The following is a 19,038-nucleotide window of genomic DNA, read 5'->3' as shown; positions in this document are numbered from 1 at the left end:
TTTTTCTTTTATTGAATAAAACATAGGAATGAGCAAATACACAGGCGTGATCAAATTAAAACATATTCACAACTTACAAGAGGAAATAAGACAATTTGTACAAGAACAGAGGTCGTGCTTTTGCGTTTGTTTGTTTGTTTGTTAATACAAATAAAGTTCGACTTTTTTGAAACGGAAGCTACCGTAAAGCAGGCGTTTGTTTGTCGTGCAGCCCCTGGTTGCCATAACGACAGTCAAGATGGCAGCGATGATGGCGGCGGCTGGCGACGAGCATGCTGCTGCTGCTGCTGCTCCTGAAGTTTTGAGAGGACTCACCCGACATTTAAACTGTCTGAACGAAGACAGCAAGGCGACGAGAAAGAGAGCGCTGGAGCAAATCAAGAAGGAAACCGTGGATAAAGGACTTTCCGGCGGCGTCTTACAGGAGGTTTTCTCTCCGCTCCTCCTCAAGCCTCTGCTCAAATGTCTGTCAGACCCCGTGGAAAGATGCAGAGAAACCGCAATATCGGTGGTAACAGAGTTTATTCGTTGTGTGCCGAAACCGGAGGAGTCGCTGCCTTATCTCATGCCGTGCCTGGCCCAGAGGCTCGGGGAGAAGGAGGTCCTGGAGCCCGCGGAGGAGCTGCGGTTGTCGGCCGTTGAGCTGTTAACTCTGACGGTGGAGGTGTGCGGGGGGAAACATTTAGCGCCGTATCTGAACGAAGTGATCACCATCCTGCAGAGGACCATCGTCGACCCCTTCCCGGATGTCAAAAGAGAAAGCTGCAAGTGCACAGTGAAGTTTGCAAAGCGTGTGCCAGGTTGGTGATGATGAAGGACTTTTTTGTTGTGTTGATGATAACATCAGTTGCCATGGTTTCGTCGAGGAGGCACGCGGAGGGACACCGAGTGGCTGAAATCAGGGCCCCGGCCCTAGGGTTTTGGTGGCCCCCTAAACAAGATTTTTGTTTGTGGCCCTGCACTCTAAGCGCAAACACCAAATCACTGGTTAAAACTGAATACAGACGTGTTTATACCCTCTGAGGTTTGAGGCCATTTTCTCGAATTTAACATATTTTCTTAAATTTAGATACTTGCAGATGTAACAATATTCAAGTGTTTTATGTCTAAATATTAGAACCTCCGCTGTAAGCACACTGAGGCCAATTTGTCCTAGAACACTGTATAAAGAAATAATTTAGGCCAAATGCTGGAAATTTGAGGTCTGCTTTTTGAAAAATTTCAAATCCCTTGTGAAAACACACCTTCAGTCATGAGAATTAACTGTTTTGGTGCTTGAAATAGGATATGAATACAGTAATAGATAAGTGTAGAAAACAAGTCTAAAATGACATTTTGTAAGATTGCTTTTTGAGCACAAATGTTGTCATTCTGCCGTTCTATTTTCACCAAATATCTCAAATGTGAGATAAAAGAAGCTGAATATTGACTTCAAATTACATATAAAGCTCATAGCGTGCACGTGCAGACCTCAGGATGTTTAAATGACTTGAATGAACCCCGGTACCTTTCTGATCATGTGGCCCCCCCCACCTGACGGCTGTGGCCCTAAACAACCGCATAGAGTGTTTATGCCAGCGGCCGGCCCTGGCTGAAATGCTTGACTTCAAGTTGCGTTTAACGAAAACAAAAAACAAAATCATTTATTTTGGTGGTTGAAGATGAGTTAACATTAGGTCAGGTTTGCCTTTATAGATCATTTTTAGATGCTTGAAGAATTGATAGCCTAAATTGTCAATAGTTAATTGCCAGATGAACTAAAATCACAAGTTTAGTCTATGTAGTTTCCATTAGTTGACATAAAATCTCAAGTTACTCCTAATTATTCACTTGACATAATTCTGTGTTACCAGTACAGGACTGTAATTTAGCTTTTGAAACAAAAATAACTAAGCTATATTGTAATGTTATCTTAACCAAAATTTAGAATTGATCCAGTATCTTATATATATAAATGTTCACAAACAGATCTACAGTAACTGTATTGAATGGACTGGAGTGCATTTTCCCACTTTCTCCGCAGAGCACTTTCACATGCAGGCTGAGAGTCTGGTCAAACCTCTCATGCAGACGATTGCTCATCAGCACTCCCGGGTTCGAGTGTCTGTCATCGAGGCCACCGGGGTAGTCATCCAGCATGGCACCGGGAAAAACGTGGATGACGTACTCTCTCACCTGGCACAGAGACTGTTCGACGACTCGCCACAGGTTCGGTTTTGGCAAGCCTTTGAACTCCCACTGTGTATCCCTATGTGTGTTTTTTGTTAAGTGATGCACCCCCAGGGTTCATGCTGAACTTCACCATCAAGGCATGCCATCCCAGGATTGAATAAGCCTGTAGTCTACCTCTGAAGCGTGCGTTTAATTACTGCTCTCACTGTCTCTTGGTTTTTCATTGTGCAGGTGAGAAAAGCTGTGACTGCAGTCGTTGGTGACTGGTTACTTCACATGAGAGACAGATACTCTTACTTCCACAAACTCATCCCTCTCCTGCTGAGCAATATCACTGATGAGATCCCAGAAATAAGGTAATATACTGGTCTGGACACTGTCATACATCTCTCTTTCCACACTAACATGTCATAACTGGTCCTCAGGTTGAGGTCAGCAGGAGCTTGATCAACTGAATATTTATAACATATCTATACCACATGTTTCCACTCCCCTCCTGCAGACTTCTAGCAGCTGATTTATGGAAGCAGGTAGGCGCACAGTGGGAGAAGGAGAATGAGGACGACATCAAGGACAAGATGGACTTCCTCCTCACCCCACCTCCCTGCTACCCACCAGGAGGTCAGTTACAGTGGGAAAAGCAGCAGCTTCTTCCCTGCTCTCTGTCATTTTTAATCTAGATGGGCAGACAGATTGGTCATTTATTTGAGATATGCATAGAATCCACAATTAACTGAACGAATTACCAAGAACTGATTTATTGACACTTGTCATTCATATATAGTTCTATTATTTTTTGTGATCTGCAGATATTTATAATCGGGATAAAATATGTATATTCTCTGTTACTTGACTTAGTTACTCCCCCATTCCCCAGTTATTTGATCTGGCTGTCACACTTTAAACTGGGTCAGTTGCAGAGAGAGCTCTTATTAATATACCGTGAGATGCTGGTGTCACTGCAATCAAACTCTGTTCCCTGTGTGTGAAGAGACAGGACATAAGACAGCTGTGCTCTTCAGTTTTGGTTGTCATGTAAACTCAAGGCCATAAAAGCGGTCTTGTTTTTCCTGAGGAGCATATCGTTCTTATGCTTTAAGATATTACACGTTTTATCTTATTAAAATTCAACTCAGATAGCCATCAAGAACCTTAAAGGGAAATAAACCTCCACCCCTACTACTACTGCAACTGCTGCTGCTGCTGCTGCTCTAGGATAATATATGTTTATATGTATGTGTGTGTTGTTTAACTAACTCACCCATGTTTTTAAAGGGAAGAACTGCTGTTGTCATTGTGCGATTTGACTGATTGAATTTAAACAGCAAGTTTGGGACAGATGTGTTTAAAAAGTAACTTCTTAACCTCAGCATTATACACAAATTGTACAAAAGTCAAGGGTGTGTTTTGCTGTTAAGAACACACACGTACTGTATAGAGTACATTCCTGCAGCAGAGGTCTGAGAGCTCTCTTGTTACCGTCCATTGTTGTCATCCGCAACAGTGAGGGAAAGGTTGTACACAGAGGAAGGAAGGACGAGGCTGTCTAGAGACCCACCTGGTGTTTACCTGGTGAAAAAACTAAGCAGGAAAGTCTTTTGGATCCACCTTTAAACTCAGATGATAATCTCAGACTTCCTGTGAGATGATATGATGTTTTTGGTGCTTTGATTAGAAGGATTGATTGAGGTGAAATCTGAGATTGGAACGCTGTTTGATACAACAGAGATATACTGTACGTTTCCAGGTGTACTGGCCTCACTGGACTCTCGCCATGCAGAATATAATACCTGTCACACCAGTTAAAAGGCCAAAGTGACTTTTGAATGTAAATATAATCACCTACACTTGCTGCATTAAATCACTGCTTTTTATTACAGCTGTCTAAGGTTATTACATGCTGTAAAATCTTATGCTTTGTGTGATGGTGTCGTTTTTTAGGGCAGGCACTGGCTTGGAAAGATAAGTGTCTGCCTCGAGGCTGAGAATGAATGTGAACCTGAACATGGTGACCGTGGCTTGTCTGTGGAGCCAGGCGAAGTGTGTACTGTATGTGTAGGGGAGCTCTAAAGTCCTGCATTCTGCCGAAGGTCCATGTATGTGTCCCACAACTAGACTTGTGACTGTGGATGAATATGGGCTGTTACTTGGATCAGGAAAGGAAGCGACTTCCTTTCCCTCTTTGTCTTTCTCTTTCTTGCCATCATAAATCAGCTGGGCCTCCCAGGGTGAAGAGGTCACTATCAGACAGCGAGAGACGACCAGAAAGGGGCTTGTTTTGTCTTGTCCCGGTGTGTTTCTCTGATTTATCTCTGCCTTCCTTTGCTCCCCTCTTCCTCTCTCATTAGTGTGCCTTTTTAGGAGAAGAAGAATAAGATAAAACAAAGTAAAGAAAGTAAGAGAGAGCGGACGGGGGAGAAAGAGGTGTGGGAATTTGAAATGTAGCCTGAGAATAAGTTTCACTTCTCCGACAAGTCTCATGTGGGGAAATCTTACTCATAAGAGTTATCAGTTGGCAAATGTGACAAGCTGGTACACTGTCGATGTACAGTTGAAAACCTTTGCAATATTTAAAAATAACCAGAGAGAGAGAGAGAGAGAAAAAATTAGTTCTTCAAAAAGTTAGATAAATTACTAATAAATGACGTGAACATCACATACACAAGGTGAATCAGCATTTATTTATCACGCCCCAAAAAAGTGGAATTGCCTCCCTCATAGAATTAGATCAGTACTTTCAAAACCAGAATAAAGACATTTCTTTTCACACTCTCTTACCCATTGGTACCACTGTGTATTTATGTCAGGAAATGTACTATATAAATAAAGTGTCTTTTTCTGCACAAAGTGAACTTTCCACATTGTTTCCTGTAGTGGAGCGTCCTGAGCTGGGCTGCAGAGAACTGGTGGTCAGAAACCTGGGCAGGCTGGTGCCAGCCATTGCCCACGATGTAACCGACTGGCTGGTGCCCACGCGGGTCAGGACGTCCCAGCTGCTTTCTGTGCTGCTGCTCCACGCCGAGGACCACAGCACGCAGCACATGCAGCCCCTCCTGGCCACTCTCTATCGCGCCTGCACCGACGCAGAGAGGGACGTGGTCAGCAATGTGAGTTTGAGGAGTGGGTCAAAACACTGTTTATTTATCCCACACTTGGGAAATTGGGTTGTTGTTGTAGCTTTTGTAACATACAAGATAAAAAAAAGAGGAAAAATATGCAAATATAAATTCATATTCATATTCAGATGCAGCTTTATTTGTCCTGTGCAGGAAACTTGTTTTCACCAACAAACATCCTCAAGATACAACATACAGTATATACACACTATGAATATATCACCCACATGTAACAATAGACAAAACACACATTTAGCGACTCACTGATCTGTTTAGCTCTGTTATAGCAGGGGGGACAGAACTCCTGCTGAATTTGACCCTTTTCCAGAAATATAGAAATATGAAATGTAGAAATATAAAACACACATAGAGTTATGAACCAAAATGTTTCAAGAATATATACAGTTATTTACAAGAATAGAATAAAAATGATATACAGTGTTGGTAGTTGTAAAGTATTGCACAGATGGGAGGTGTGTGGGGGTGTACAGCTATTAGGTGTGCAGTTTGTACACAAAAACTGAACTGTTGGACATAAATAATAAATAATAAACTGTGTGAATACAGCCTTAATAGTGGAATGAAACAACTAGAGATTAGATTGAGATTAGAAAACTAGAGAATTAACTAAATTAGCAACCTACTGTACATAGCAGGTTCTACATCATACTGTCTCATCTTTTTTTGAATGGTCAAATAAGGCTTTGAGTTAGTTAGTCATCCCATCTGCATTGGCTGTAGAATTGCTTGGTAATAATTCACTTATTAGCAGCAGACAGGATGATTTCAGGATACATCTGTTGAGCTTTGAGTCAGCAGTTCTAGTGGCATGCGAGTCTTTTACTGTTCTCAAATTAGACTGGACCAAGCTGGGCTCAAGGACTTGGGATGCACCTGTTTACGTTGGGAGGATCGGGCAGATCTTTGATGTAGCGGTGGATTAAAAGTGGCCTTCCTGTTGTTCTTCTTGCCCTCCTTTATTCTCCCACACGTCTCTCTTCACCGTCTCTCATCTTTCTCCTCTCTTTACCTATCCAGTGCCTGGCAGCTGCAAAACTGTTGGGGACCTTTGTGCCTCCTGCCGTCTTCCTCAAGCTGCTGCTGGATCACGTGGCGACCCCCTGCTCTTCCTCGCATCCCTGGGCGCCGCTCATGGTGCTCGCCACGATGTTGGGCGGCTGCTCCAAACACCTCCTCAAACCACATCTCCAACAGATTGCCAACACGCTGGCCCAGCCCGACGTCTGCCAGGAATATCAACAGGTCAGCGGGGGTGGGGGGGAAAAGCTCGGGTTTGGTTGTAGGTCGACCTGTTTTTAATTTATTTACCTGAGAATGAGTGTTGTTTGCCGTTATCTACCATATTCACACCCGGTACATACAACCACATCCCTCTACTGTTGTTAACTGGGCGGTAGCGCATCTAAGTTCGCCGTGAAAGGGGGAGTTTCTGTTTAAAATATTAAAACATTAAAGTCAGGCTTGTTTTGATGACAGGTCTGCCAGGTTTTCTCTGTCCTCGTCGGTTGCCATGTCTTGATTTTTCCCCCCACTGATCTGTGTGCACCAGCTGTTTCTCTTCCAGTCTTGTTAGGTGATCTTGGCAGTGTCACAGAAGGTCATTTTCTCCTCTCTCTGTGTACCTTGGTGCTCTTATTTTTGGCAGTGACAGTGCAGCAGTCAAACCGTATATTTCTTGCCTAATTTGTCCCTTATGGAAATAGGTTTTCGTGATAAGATGCCACATCTCCTTTAAAAGGGCTTTAGTTGAAGAGCTTTCAATAGCACCACTGTACACAGTGAGTTCAGTGGGTTCATCGTTGAGTAATTCTCCTAAATGCCGACCCTGCTGAAGTGACAGTGTGGACCACATGATGTTTTTCAAATCTAACATTTCAGGTCTATGATCAAAACCCCTCTGCTCACACGCTACTGTGAAATGTGCTACCTCAACATCGAATGTCTTTTTTCATTTATTTATTTTTTATGTTTGTTTTTTTAACGTAGGAAAAGAAATAATTAAAAATGCCTTTTGACTTGCTCTACAAATAACAATCTGCCAGTGGAAAAATCTCATCAAGTCTGGAGCAGACTCTTCCCCGCTTCCTTTCCTCTTCCACCCAATATGTTTCTCTTTCAGAATCAAAATAACAGTTGTCTGGCAGCGAGTTATTTTCTGATCCTGCCGCACGACTGACTCACCTATACCCATGACCCTACTCCCACCTCCCAGCGAGGCCAGCAAGAATTTCCTCCTTGGGATAATAATAATAAAAATCCACAAATTTCATGTGACCCCTGCATGGCTGCTCTGACCCCTCTGAACACACAAGGCAGTCCATAGTCTTTGTCTTTTTTTTTTATAGCCGTGTGTAAGGTCTCTGCACCCGACTGTGGTTCAGCTACACCATTGAAAGAATCCCTGAAATTTCAAAGCCTGCCTGGTCAAGGCCGGTGATAAATATGGAGGGATGCTGACCCCCCCCCCGTCTGTCCTCCCTCATAGCTATGCAGCAGGGGTCAACCAGAGAAAGAACTAACAGGACGAGACGGTCACACGTTGTCAAACAGATGGAGGCAGACCTCTGCTTCCTCTCTGTCTGTTTCTCCATCCATCTCCCTGTGTCATTCCCTGTGTGTCTCTGTTACAGAGGGCAAAGCGCAGAGCGTTGCCATTCAAGAGCTCACCCAGACACAGCACCTGCAACGGTCTTTGACAACAGACAGGATTCATAGTGGGGAGCAGGGCCAGATCACTGCGTAGCTGTAAATAACACCGCTGGAGACAGGAGCACCTGCATCCCGCTCTCTCCCTCCCTCTCTCTCTGTGTGGTGAAATGTTGACCCACAAGTCTGTGTAATTACTGCACACAGTGTTAGTTATCCTTCAGATCCTTCATGGGGGTCCGATTTACTTACTTACTGATTTGCAGCACACTCAGAACCTTTTTGTTTTATTTCATTATTACGACCGTATTCATAAATAAGATCTCTTTTTAAAGTATGTGCATTTGGATCCAACTTGAGAGAGTAATGTGCCACTTGAACCAGGGGCAGACAGGAAGAAAAAGTGAAATTTAACATGGACAAAAATGAAGCCTGTTAAGAAATGAACTATAAATAATCTTCAAAGTGAACAGAGGCACGGGGAACTCCGAGGCTCCGCTGGGAGTTGGGGGGGAATAAACCGAAGATGTGGACGCTGATATATGATGCTTCTGCACAACTTAACCTCGAAGATTCTTTCATGTGCTTGTTTTCTTTTCTTTATTTCAGGAGGGGGGAAAAAAAGACAGCTTACAAAAATACACTGCAGATGCTCAGCAGAAAATAAAAATATTGGTTAAAATTGACGATGATGTCAAGTGCCTGGGGGGAAAATGAGAGGCGAGCCAGTGGTCAGGGAAGCCACCCTGTGTAGTCTTAGCGGGGTGTTTGCTTAATAATCACATGGGCTTCTTTTTTAAAGGGTGTTCCACAGAGGATTAACAACCCCCCCCCCCCAGCGTCGCACACACCTTACACAGCTGACTGTTGCAGCAGTGTTGTGAGTTGCCATGGTGACGCAGGCATTACAATATCTGCAATGCTAGTATTGCATTTTCTCTCAACAATCACTAGTCACATTATATTATTCATTAATTGCCCCTTATATGACATATTGCATTGAGGTCTGGGGAAACACATACAGAACAAATACAAATTCTATTTTTTTATCGCAAAAAAAGGCTATAAGAATCATCAGTAATAAACCTTTCAGTGAGCCAACCACTCACTATTTAGTCGCCTGAACATTTTGAAATTCAGGGACTTAGTTGATTACATTACAATACAAACCATGTACAAAGCAAAAAATAAACTTCTTCCTCAAGATATCCAGAATCTGTTTAAAATGAAGGATTCCAGTTCTAACCTGAGAAGACCACTATTATTTGAGAAACCAAAGACTCGAACTACTGTAAAAAATCACTGTCTTTCTGTTAGAGGGGTTAACATCTGGAATAATTGTCCTGAAAATATTAAATTATGCTGTACTCTAGTCAGCTTTAAAAAACTTTATAAGAACAACATCATTTCTCGTTACAGTATGGAAAATTAAGTTCAATGATTTTGTACTATTTTGGGTTATGCGCTGTGTACAATTCTTTATTTTGTTGTGATCAGAAATTTAAGTGTACTGATTAATTTCAAATGTCTGTGATCTGATCCTATTGTATTAATGCGTATATATATATATTTTTTTATTTTATTTTATTTTATTTTTTTAAGGTAAAAGGGGTAGGGGTATATAAGCTTTGGCTTCAACCTACACCCTTTCGGTTATATAAGCTTGATATACCGAAATAAATTCATTCATTCATTCATAGTATAGCATATTGTAAAGTTAGTGATGAGAAAGAGAAAGAATGGCATAAAAAGGGGTTTGACAGTGAGTGTTTGTAACTGTTAACAGTTGGTGAAACTCTGTAGACCAGAGGAACAAACCAGCATCTCTCTTTTTTCCACGTTGTCCGTGCATCAACACACTTGACAATGTCAACAGAAAAAAAGAGGCGAAAAAAGTTCTGCTGAATACATAAACAGGTGGCTGGATTGAATGACAGGCGAAGAGAGGAGAGGAGAGGAGAGAAATCTTTACCTTACTGCGAGGGGTCGTCATCACATCCAAGGCCGGTGTTTGTTTTCCTGTTGCCTCGGTAACATCAGTAGCTGCAGGGGGTGGGCTCCCCCCCCCCCCTGCTGGATAGGAATCTATCACCTGGTACGCTCAGCTCCTTAAAGTGGAGTCGTGTGCGTGTGTGTGTAATTGATGTATCCAGTGGTGGACAGATGTGCACACACACTGTGTAATGAGGCCCCTGGAGCGTGCCCAGGCCAAGGAAACCAGGTGTATTTCACCTGGCTCCAGGTGTCCACCCAGTCATTACACCGCACCACTTTTTCCGTTCTCCCTCTCTCTCTCCTTCGGCCAGCCCTAATGGGTGCTTTTTTATCCGTGGATATTATGTACATCCGTATGTGCGTACACTAATATGTTTGTTGTGTGCTTTTTTTTCCCCCCACGGCTCTGTTGAGCCTTTGTTGTGTTTATGTGCCAGTGAATAACTTGGGATCAATGACTTATTTGGACATAATTACACAAATAGAGAATGAACACACTGCTGTAACGCTGTGTTAGTGCTCTGACTCCTGTTAGCTGGAGAAATGAAGGCAAGTCGTGAGCTGCATGAAGGGTTAGTTTAGCCTCAGCCTGCTGCAGGAAAATGTGTTTACACATTTAACTAACACCCTGGACTCCAGATATGTGTAACAAACTTTTTTCCAGTGTATGCTCAACACTCAGTTGCAAAATATAAACATTTGCTCATGTGTCTCACAGACTGGAAGTCCCTCAGCGACCATTCCTTCTCACAAATCCTGGCTTTTTTTTTTTTTTTAATGCTGTGAGCATCTTTACTTGGCTTAACACATGTTTTTTCTTCCAGACTAATGCCAAGTCGTGCTGCACAATAGCTTCTCAAATTTGGGAAAAGATAGTGCGCCCCCTAGTGATGGAGCTGGAGTTTGTAGTATTTGAGTAGCTGAGCTTTTTGGAGAATATGATTAGATATGAGCATACACTAAGAATTTGTTGCTCACACACTCTCTCTCTCTCAAGTCAAACCCGTACCTCCCCCCAAACCAGCCATAATGACAGGCTGCGAGAAAACAGGAAAAGAGGCCGTGATCCCTGTGATGGCATGGAAATTAGCCCGAGCCGCAGGTCTTTGTCTAAACATGAGCTCACCACAACACTGGCTGACAAGTGATGGAAATCTCACACACGCGCTTTTCTTCTCAGAAATGGTAACAAAGTCCTCAGTCAGAGCTGCTTTATCTTATTGGGTCAATAATAAAAACATCAATACTCCTGCCAATGAGGAAGGAGATGTTTGGTTAAAAGTTGGATTTCCTCTTGGAGTAACTGACGAGTACAATAAAGAGATGGTGTGCTACGGACTGAGGGTTTGGCATAAAAAGGGAATTTGTGAGCGCTGAAATGGGTTTCACTGGATGACAGAGTGAGCACACAAACTGAATCCTTCTCACAGGACTCACATTGGTCACGAACCAGACAAGACAATCTTATAATACTTTTTTTTTTTTCTTATTCCCAGGTTATGTACTTGGAACAGTTGTTGGCCTGCGTGGATGCACTGCTGTGTCAGTGTGAGTCAGACTGTGGCTCAGTCAGCCTGCAGCTGCTGCAGGTGCTGGTCACTGTCCAGAGTCTCTCCAGTGAAGAAAACCTCACTGAAAAGGTGAGAAAACACAAGTTATTACTGTAAAGATATAATCTCATGTTCATGTTCTCTGCTGTTCGGGCCATCACTTTGTTCATCCTGGGAAAACCAGCATGTCTTCTCATCTTTGTACCTCTTCTACTCTGAAATGGCACATTTCTTTTAACCCCTTTCCCCTTCAATTTTCATTTTTCCATCCCTTTTTATTAGAAAGGTAAGCAGGTTTTATGAAGCAAGAGAGCTGTTTGAGGAATGTAAGCATTTGTACAGGTTCAAAGTGGGCATGGCTAACAGTATAATTACCCACTTAGCCGGGGGAGCTAAAATTGCACCTTTGGAGTGGAACTTTAAATCAGGTCCTGGGTGAGAGGAGGCGGGAGGAAGGTGGAGACAGAGAAAGAAAGACAGAAATAGAGCGAAAAAACAGATAGGGAGACATGAGTTGTGATTCTTAGCAGGTGTGTGTCATCGACCCAACCCCATTTGTGACTCCATAACACCTCCTCAGGTCATAAAAACATGCTCACTTGCATGATAAGCATTCATGTTGCGGCCAGTCTCCCAATGCGAGCGAGACAAACAGGAAGATTGACAAGCGAAGCCACGAGACCAGCGCGTCGCCTAACTTCTTGTCGCCGTTGGAGACTAATGACAGGGAGAGGAGCGGGAAGGAACTGGCACCGATGCTTACCAGACACCACATGGTCCACCAGTGCGTGCATGTGTTTACGTCTGTCTGCATCTGTGAGTGTATGTTCAGACAGGCAGTGGTGTTAGAGGAGAGATGGGAAGGAATGGATTAAGAAAAGAGAGGGAGGGTGAGAATGGCCTTGGGCATTCCCGGACGCAAGAGGAAAAGTCAAACTTGTTTTCCCAGAAAGGGGGCACGTCTTTCCCATCAGCGGACAGTTCAGGGTTGTCTAGTTCTCTTCTTCTGAAAGGGCCAAGCTGTGACTCAGATATTGTCTCAGTCCCTGTCCATCCCTGAGGGACTATGAAGGGAACTATGAAGTGCCCTAAAGGTCTGTTACCCAGCCCTAATTATTTACTCTCCTATCTCTCATTCCTGCCCTTTCCTCCCAGCCCAGCTTTATTGGTGTGTGTGTGTGTGCGTGCGTGCACTCCTGTGCCTTTGTGACATCCTGAGTTTTTGTTTCTAAGTGGTTTTATGTGTGAGACCTTGTCATGTCTGCAGTGTTGTTCTTCCCATGGTTTCACATGATGGTTTTGCACCTCCCATGTGAGCATGACCTGAAGAATTCCTGAAATTACAAGAAAACAACTGGATTTGTTCAACTTTGCATATAGATTCTTCGTTTTGGTCTTTCACCCACCCAATTTCCCATATCCTTTTGTTTCTTTCTTTGACTAAAGTCCTTATGATTTCTTATACCTCAGCTTTTAAATGTGGCATAATTTATATCATTTTATACCCTCTATCTGTCTCTCCCTCTCTCCCTCAGGCCTTGGTGAGCATGCAGTGCTTGTGTAAGGTGCAGGGCCTGGACTCGGCGATGGAGCTCTATAGACAACATATGGCCCAGCTGCTGGACTGGCTGTCGGCCTCTGTCAACACTTGGTCCAGTTACTCCCCACAGAGACTCCAACTGCATATCGTGGTCATACAGTCAGGTGAGAAGTGAAGCCCGAATGAGCACGAGACATTTGCCAGTTCATACCGCAGGTGCTGAGGTTTGCACATAGCGAGACACAATAACGGTCAAAGAAACACAGCAAGGTTTTTAAGAGACGGGTCAGTCAAATTCCTTGTTAATGATGACTGCATCAGTCATCAATTTGAACAGGCTCTTTGGCTCCATTTCACCCCTGCATTTTCTGTGAGACTATAATCTTTGTAATGTTTTATTAAACATTACTTCATGGTGTGATTAGTGAAGCCATTCTTTCCCGAACTTGTTCAGACACAACATGTTACATCATATTTTAAATGCCACGCCGTTTGTCCTGTTAGCACACGATCCATCATCGTGGCAAGCACAGCAACTGTCCAAGCAGCAACTGAAAGTCTGTCTTCCGCGAAGGCAGCTCATAGTTGATTAAAATCGCTTAAAATGTGTCTGCATGTCATCATTTTTCCTGCAGTCACACTCCCAAAATCAGGCATGCGTGAACCTCATCCATATAGTCTCAAACTGCTTCTGAGGAAAACCACTGAGGTGCAGATGAGGCAACAAAACCTGGACGTGTGTGTGTCAGTAGTGTTGTGTCGGCTTGAGCGAGCATCAGCACTCTGACAGATGCGAGGGCTGTCAAACGTTTGAGGTCAAACTCTGTATGATTTATTGCTTGATGCACTGACGGATGTGTGGCGTTCCACTCTGTTGTCCAGAAAGGATGACCCTCACTTCACAAGGCATAGTGGGGGGAAAAAAAGAAAAAGTTTTCATTATTTTTTGTTACCCAAGCAGGGAGGGTCATGGTTAAACGCACCCGCAAAGAAAAAAAAACCATGGCTGTCATTAGCGGCAGTTGGCTTACCGACTTTTGTAAATCCCTGTCTCTCCCTCTGTTTGTCAGTCAGTCAGTGTGTCTCAGACTTGTCTAAAGGGGTTAGTCTGTGCTTGTGTGGCGGCTATGGGTGTGTGTGGTGCAGCGGGTTAAAAAGCTGTGACCCTGTCTTTGGTGTTGAGACTTTACTTTACCTCCCCCTATACCATATAATCCTCCATCATCAGCACCTCCCTGTGCCACACTTTCATCTCCACCTCCTTCCCTCTCCCTCCCCTCTCTTTCTAATTGACTGGGCAGCTGGGTACCACTCTAATCCTCGCACACAAACACACTCACACACACACACACACACACACACACACACACACACACACACACACTCCCACGGCTAACTGACCAGTGCAGGCTAAGTCCACTCAGTGATCTCCATGCAGGTCACTACATCAAAAAGCACCACAGCCGCCTGCTCTTGACCTTCCTCGGGATCAAGGCCACTTTGAAGCTCAGTGTGTGTGTGTGTGTGTGTGTGTGTGTGTCAGTGTCAGCATGTGTGTGTTTTATTTGTGCACGTTGCTCTCAGCCTTCCTAAGTTTTATTATGCCTCTGCCTCAGAAACATTATGTTTAGATAGACATCATGTTATCTCAGTAACACCTGGATGAACTCATTAGATTTTGGTCCAGGATCAAGATCAGTGTGACATTACTGAATAATTCATATAGTGATAATATCATTTCTTAGCTATGTTGAATTGGATAAAAGGTGAAAGGTCAACTTTGTGATATCATGACATGTTCTGCAGTAGCATTTTTGTGTGTGATGTGAGTGAAGCATCCATGTCATTTGAATTGAATTAATTTGTACTTTCTTTAAATGAACCTGCACACTGATAGATAAGCTTTGTTGGGCTTGTTCTAGTCCATGACTACTGTAAGTCCAGCACCACATATCCTATAATGTATAAGTCCAGACAATAGCTGTGAAGTCTGGTGGCGGAGGCCTTAAACTAAATAGTTCTTTCAAATGGGATTTTTGGTCTATCAACGCGACCCATTGACTTTATAACTGGCGGCAGAACAGACGAGCGTGTGGACGCTGTTTGATGTGCACATGACTCAGGGAAATCAGCCCTCAGCCGAACAATGGACGGCAGTCAATATGACAACTGAGAATTGGTCATTTTGCTGGCTCATCAGCTTCTTCACACACGCTCCCATCTGTGTTCGTCGCGGACAGAAATAATTATTGCCTTCTCATATCCTCCTCGCCGTTCTTTTGTTCTTCAGCTGGTGTGAGGATGTCTGATCTTTGTGTGTGTGTGTGTGTGTGTGTGTAGATCTCCCACTCTCTCCGTCTCTGTGGTAGCCAGTAGTTTCTAAAGCGGTAATGAAAAGTGTGTTTGTCTGTTGGTGTAGTGAAATCTCCCATCGTTGCCACATTGTCACATCCAAAGTCACTGAGAGAGATGACCTGCAGACGCCTCGGCTAACACCCCTGATTATATGACACACCCTTTGATTCACACATTCCCGCTGGATGAAGTATGTCTCCTTCAGCCTCTCTCTCCCTCTCTCTTTCTCTTTCTCTTTCCCCATATCTCTTTATGACGTTGGCCACCACCCTCGGGCACTTGCAGGATTTCCTCCGTCTACTCTCATGTCTGTACAATTCAGTCCAAACAGGGCTTGGACACTTATCACTGGTTACACACACACACAGATTACTATATATAGCTCTGTAAACATGCAGTCAGACTCTGTGTTGGGTGTGCGTGTGTGTGTGTGTGTGTGGGCATCAGTGTAACTGGGAACACTTGCACAGCAACTTTCTCATTTTCCTGTAATAGACACTTGTATAGAAACACTCTGTCACACAAAGAGCTTTTTATGTCTCATTTCCTCAGAGCTCTGTGTCACTGTCTCACCACTCCACTGAGGTCTCAATAACACAAGCCCTCTGGTCAGTGCGCAACACAAAAAAAGGTCAAGGGTTTGTGTAGGCATTTCCTGGTTTGCCATAGGACAGAAATTAAGAATTACTGTAAAGGGCACAGTGAGAAACATCCTTTAGGATTTTTGGTAACCCTTTAATTCACAGGGCGTTAATTACTGTACGTGATAATGTCAAGAAATAGCCAAGAAATAACAATGAATTGCATCATTATGTCTAGACATAGCCTAAAACGGTCAATTTCATAATAATGTTGAGAAATATAGCCAAGAAATAACCATTGATTGCGTAGAAATAGGCCAGAAATAACTATTTCTTGACACTACTACACAATTAATTGTTATTGCTTGGCTTATGTCTTTCTTGGCTTATGTACCAGATTTTTATTTAGTGGTTTGGCAATAAATGAGAGTGAAATGGAGTCTGCTGGCTGTTGTTTTTCAGCAGGGAGAGTGTTAGAGTATCAACATAGATGTGTGTGTGTGTGTGTGGTTGTGTGTTCTACAGGTCCAGTGATAGGGGAGTTTGTGAGCCAGCTGATGCTCCTGCTCCGGAGCTGCCTCCAACCAGACAAAGACCCAGAGATGAGACTGAGCACCTTCACCATGCTTGCCAAGTTGCTACTGGATGCAGCCAACACACTGGATTCCCAGGGGTGAGAAGGACACACACACACACACACACACACACACACACACACACACACACACACATTCACAAAACAAAACACACAGAGAGCAAGTAAGTTCTCATGTTTTCTATTGAATAAAGACACACAACATGCTGGATCGCATGTTCATTTTGCACCTTTTCGTAACTGTACAATGTTAGCCTCAGTTGCCTGGGTTTGCCTGGTCTGCGTTTTCAAAGTCGTCATCATCATCATGACTGAGCTTGTGATTTTTAAACTTTTAGTACCACACCCACAAATAAACTCACAATGGTCTATTTCCATGAGGCTGTTATAACCCTCTCAGGCTCTAGTTGACCTGCAACTCATGTAATACAAAACAGGGTCAATGGAGTGATACAGTCCAGACTGCCCCTAAAGGGCGATATTTTGCCCCTAATATTTGAGACAGTGCAAGTAAAAAAAAAACGTTATCAACTTGCAACTGTGTAACCAGTAAATTTGCATCTTCTCTTTTTTTAACAATCAAAGTATCTGGAATCTGCCATTACAGGTGGCAGGCCGAGGTGTAGGAGGATCATGAATGAAAAGGAAATGTGAATATTTGCTTTGCAAGTCAATTTGTGCCCCTGAATTCTCTGTTTGCGCTCCTAAAATTAAGTTAAGTTAGGGGTCATTGTGCTCCTAGTAAAAAAAAGTTTGTCTGGAGCCCTGAGTAAATGGAAGTCCAGAAATCATCGTACTGAATCCCACCAGACTTGAAATCGTGTCTTAGGGAGTATCAGATGGACAAACTGAAATGAGTCACTGCCCTGGGGAAGAAGACGGCACACGCTGTCTGAATGTCTCGTCAGTAATTTAAATGATTATTGACTGATGACGGAGGTAGGATTGAAGGGATGTCTGACACCCAGAGAGAAGCTCCCCCCGCCCCCCACCCAGACCCTGACCCCACCCCTCCAGGGTCCCTTCCGTGTCCTCAGCTGTGCAGCCCTCAGCTCGGGGCTCACAGCTCTAATCTGAGGGAATGCATTAAGCCGGAGGCCCATCCTGGGTCGCAGCGATCGCAGCAGCTGCTCCTGTCGATCAAAAAGACAAACCCTTGTCCGTGGGGTTGCCATGGAGACATCTGCGCAGCATGCCACTACCCCTAACCCTACAGCCCAAAAAAGGTCGGTACGGGTTTGGTTGGTGTTTCCACCGGATAAATCGAAGGGATGAACTGCTAATCTTATCGTATGGGAGGATGTTGAAAGTGCCTTTTGGCCTGAACCTGGCAACAGTGTAAAGAATAGAATACAAAGACAAAATAATCTCCTTGTCAGTGAAATATGTCGTATAAACAACGGGAAGTATTCTTAAAGCCAAAATATTCTGCCACCTTTGCCAAAAACGTGGAAATTGGAACTTTTTGCTTACAGCTCTCATCAGATTATTTCATCCATAGATGTTGCATGGAAGACAAAAGAAGCCTCTGTCTCTCTCCCGCTCGCAGCGCGGCCACCTGCGCTGCTAACTGCGTCTTTCTTTCCTGAGCTGTATCTCCGGTAATCACAGAACCATCAGGGAACACAAATCATGTTACACCTTCAAAAGGGTTTCAAACAAATGTCTAACTTGCACTGAGGCCGTGCGGTCTGCCATAATATTTCCATTCATACTCACCTCATCCCTCCATTCATGATTTATGGCACCGATCTTTGCAGATTGTAGCCCACACGCACATGCTATATGTCGTCAGGAGGACAATGATAGTCATAGAGAAAACCTCTTCCCTTTGTTCTACGACCAGAATGACATAATGACAGCTCGGCTACACAACAAGCAGAGAGGGAAAGCGTGTTTTTGGTGTCTTTCATCCACACACGCACGTAATGTTTTTGTTTCATGTGGATTTGTGTGCTGTGGGGGAAAAAAAACTCTTGATGTGAAATTTAAGTACAGTAGAAAGTGATGTGTGACAAATGAAGGTTCCTACCTCTTCCCTCTGGATGTGGCAGGGCCAAACTCGTGCTCCACTTCCAAATGAGATAAGAGTATCCTGAGTCTTAATTCTAGCTTTCAAGACATCAAACAAAAACTGCTGCTCCGGGTGAGATCGTCCTCTTATTCCAAATGTGGTTTCCCCTCTGTCAGGACCAGATACTGTCAGTAACATGAAACAAGACAAAATGACTGTGCATCTATCAAAAATAATAGATTTTACAGCTCATCAGCTCCTTCTTTAATCATGTGTAAGAAAATAAGATTTTAAATCATGACAAGATAAAGGATAATATAGTTTATAATTATATTATGGAATATGGATATTATATTATTGTATTTTGAATAGCTTGAATACCAGTGTATATATCTCACATTAACTTAGATGTATGCAAAAAAAGAAAACACAAAGAATAATTGATGAGATGTT

General features: G+C 43.4%; 1 protein-coding gene across 1 annotated transcript in view; it reads left to right on the top strand.

Annotated features, from left to right (window-relative positions):
• Window positions 1–219: 219 nt before the first annotated feature.
• Window positions 220–19,038, top strand: part of dnaaf5 (dynein axonemal assembly factor 5) — a 30,402-nt gene continuing 11,583 nt past the window's right edge. Inside the window, exons 1-9 of the mRNA XM_085784250.1 lie at window positions 220–800; window positions 2,024–2,208; window positions 2,404–2,528; window positions 2,675–2,793; window positions 5,047–5,279; window positions 6,327–6,551; window positions 11,447–11,590; window positions 13,036–13,204; window positions 16,502–16,649. Of these exons, the coding sequence (XP_085640376.1) occupies window positions 239–800; window positions 2,024–2,208; window positions 2,404–2,528; window positions 2,675–2,793; window positions 5,047–5,279; window positions 6,327–6,551; window positions 11,447–11,590; window positions 13,036–13,204; window positions 16,502–16,649 (1,910 nt within the window). The 5' untranslated portion in view covers window positions 220–238. The remainder of the gene's footprint in view (window positions 801–2,023; window positions 2,209–2,403; window positions 2,529–2,674; window positions 2,794–5,046; window positions 5,280–6,326; window positions 6,552–11,446; window positions 11,591–13,035; window positions 13,205–16,501; window positions 16,650–19,038) is intronic.

This window comes from Trachurus japonicus, chromosome 8, assembly GCF_045865225.1.
Source record: "Trachurus japonicus isolate A0001 chromosome 8, Traja_1.0".
NCBI classification, from domain to species: domain Eukaryota; kingdom Metazoa; phylum Chordata; class Actinopteri; order Carangiformes; family Carangidae; genus Trachurus; species Trachurus japonicus.
Note: the sequence above shows the minus strand (reverse complement) of the source record. Positions and strands in the feature narration are given on the sequence as shown.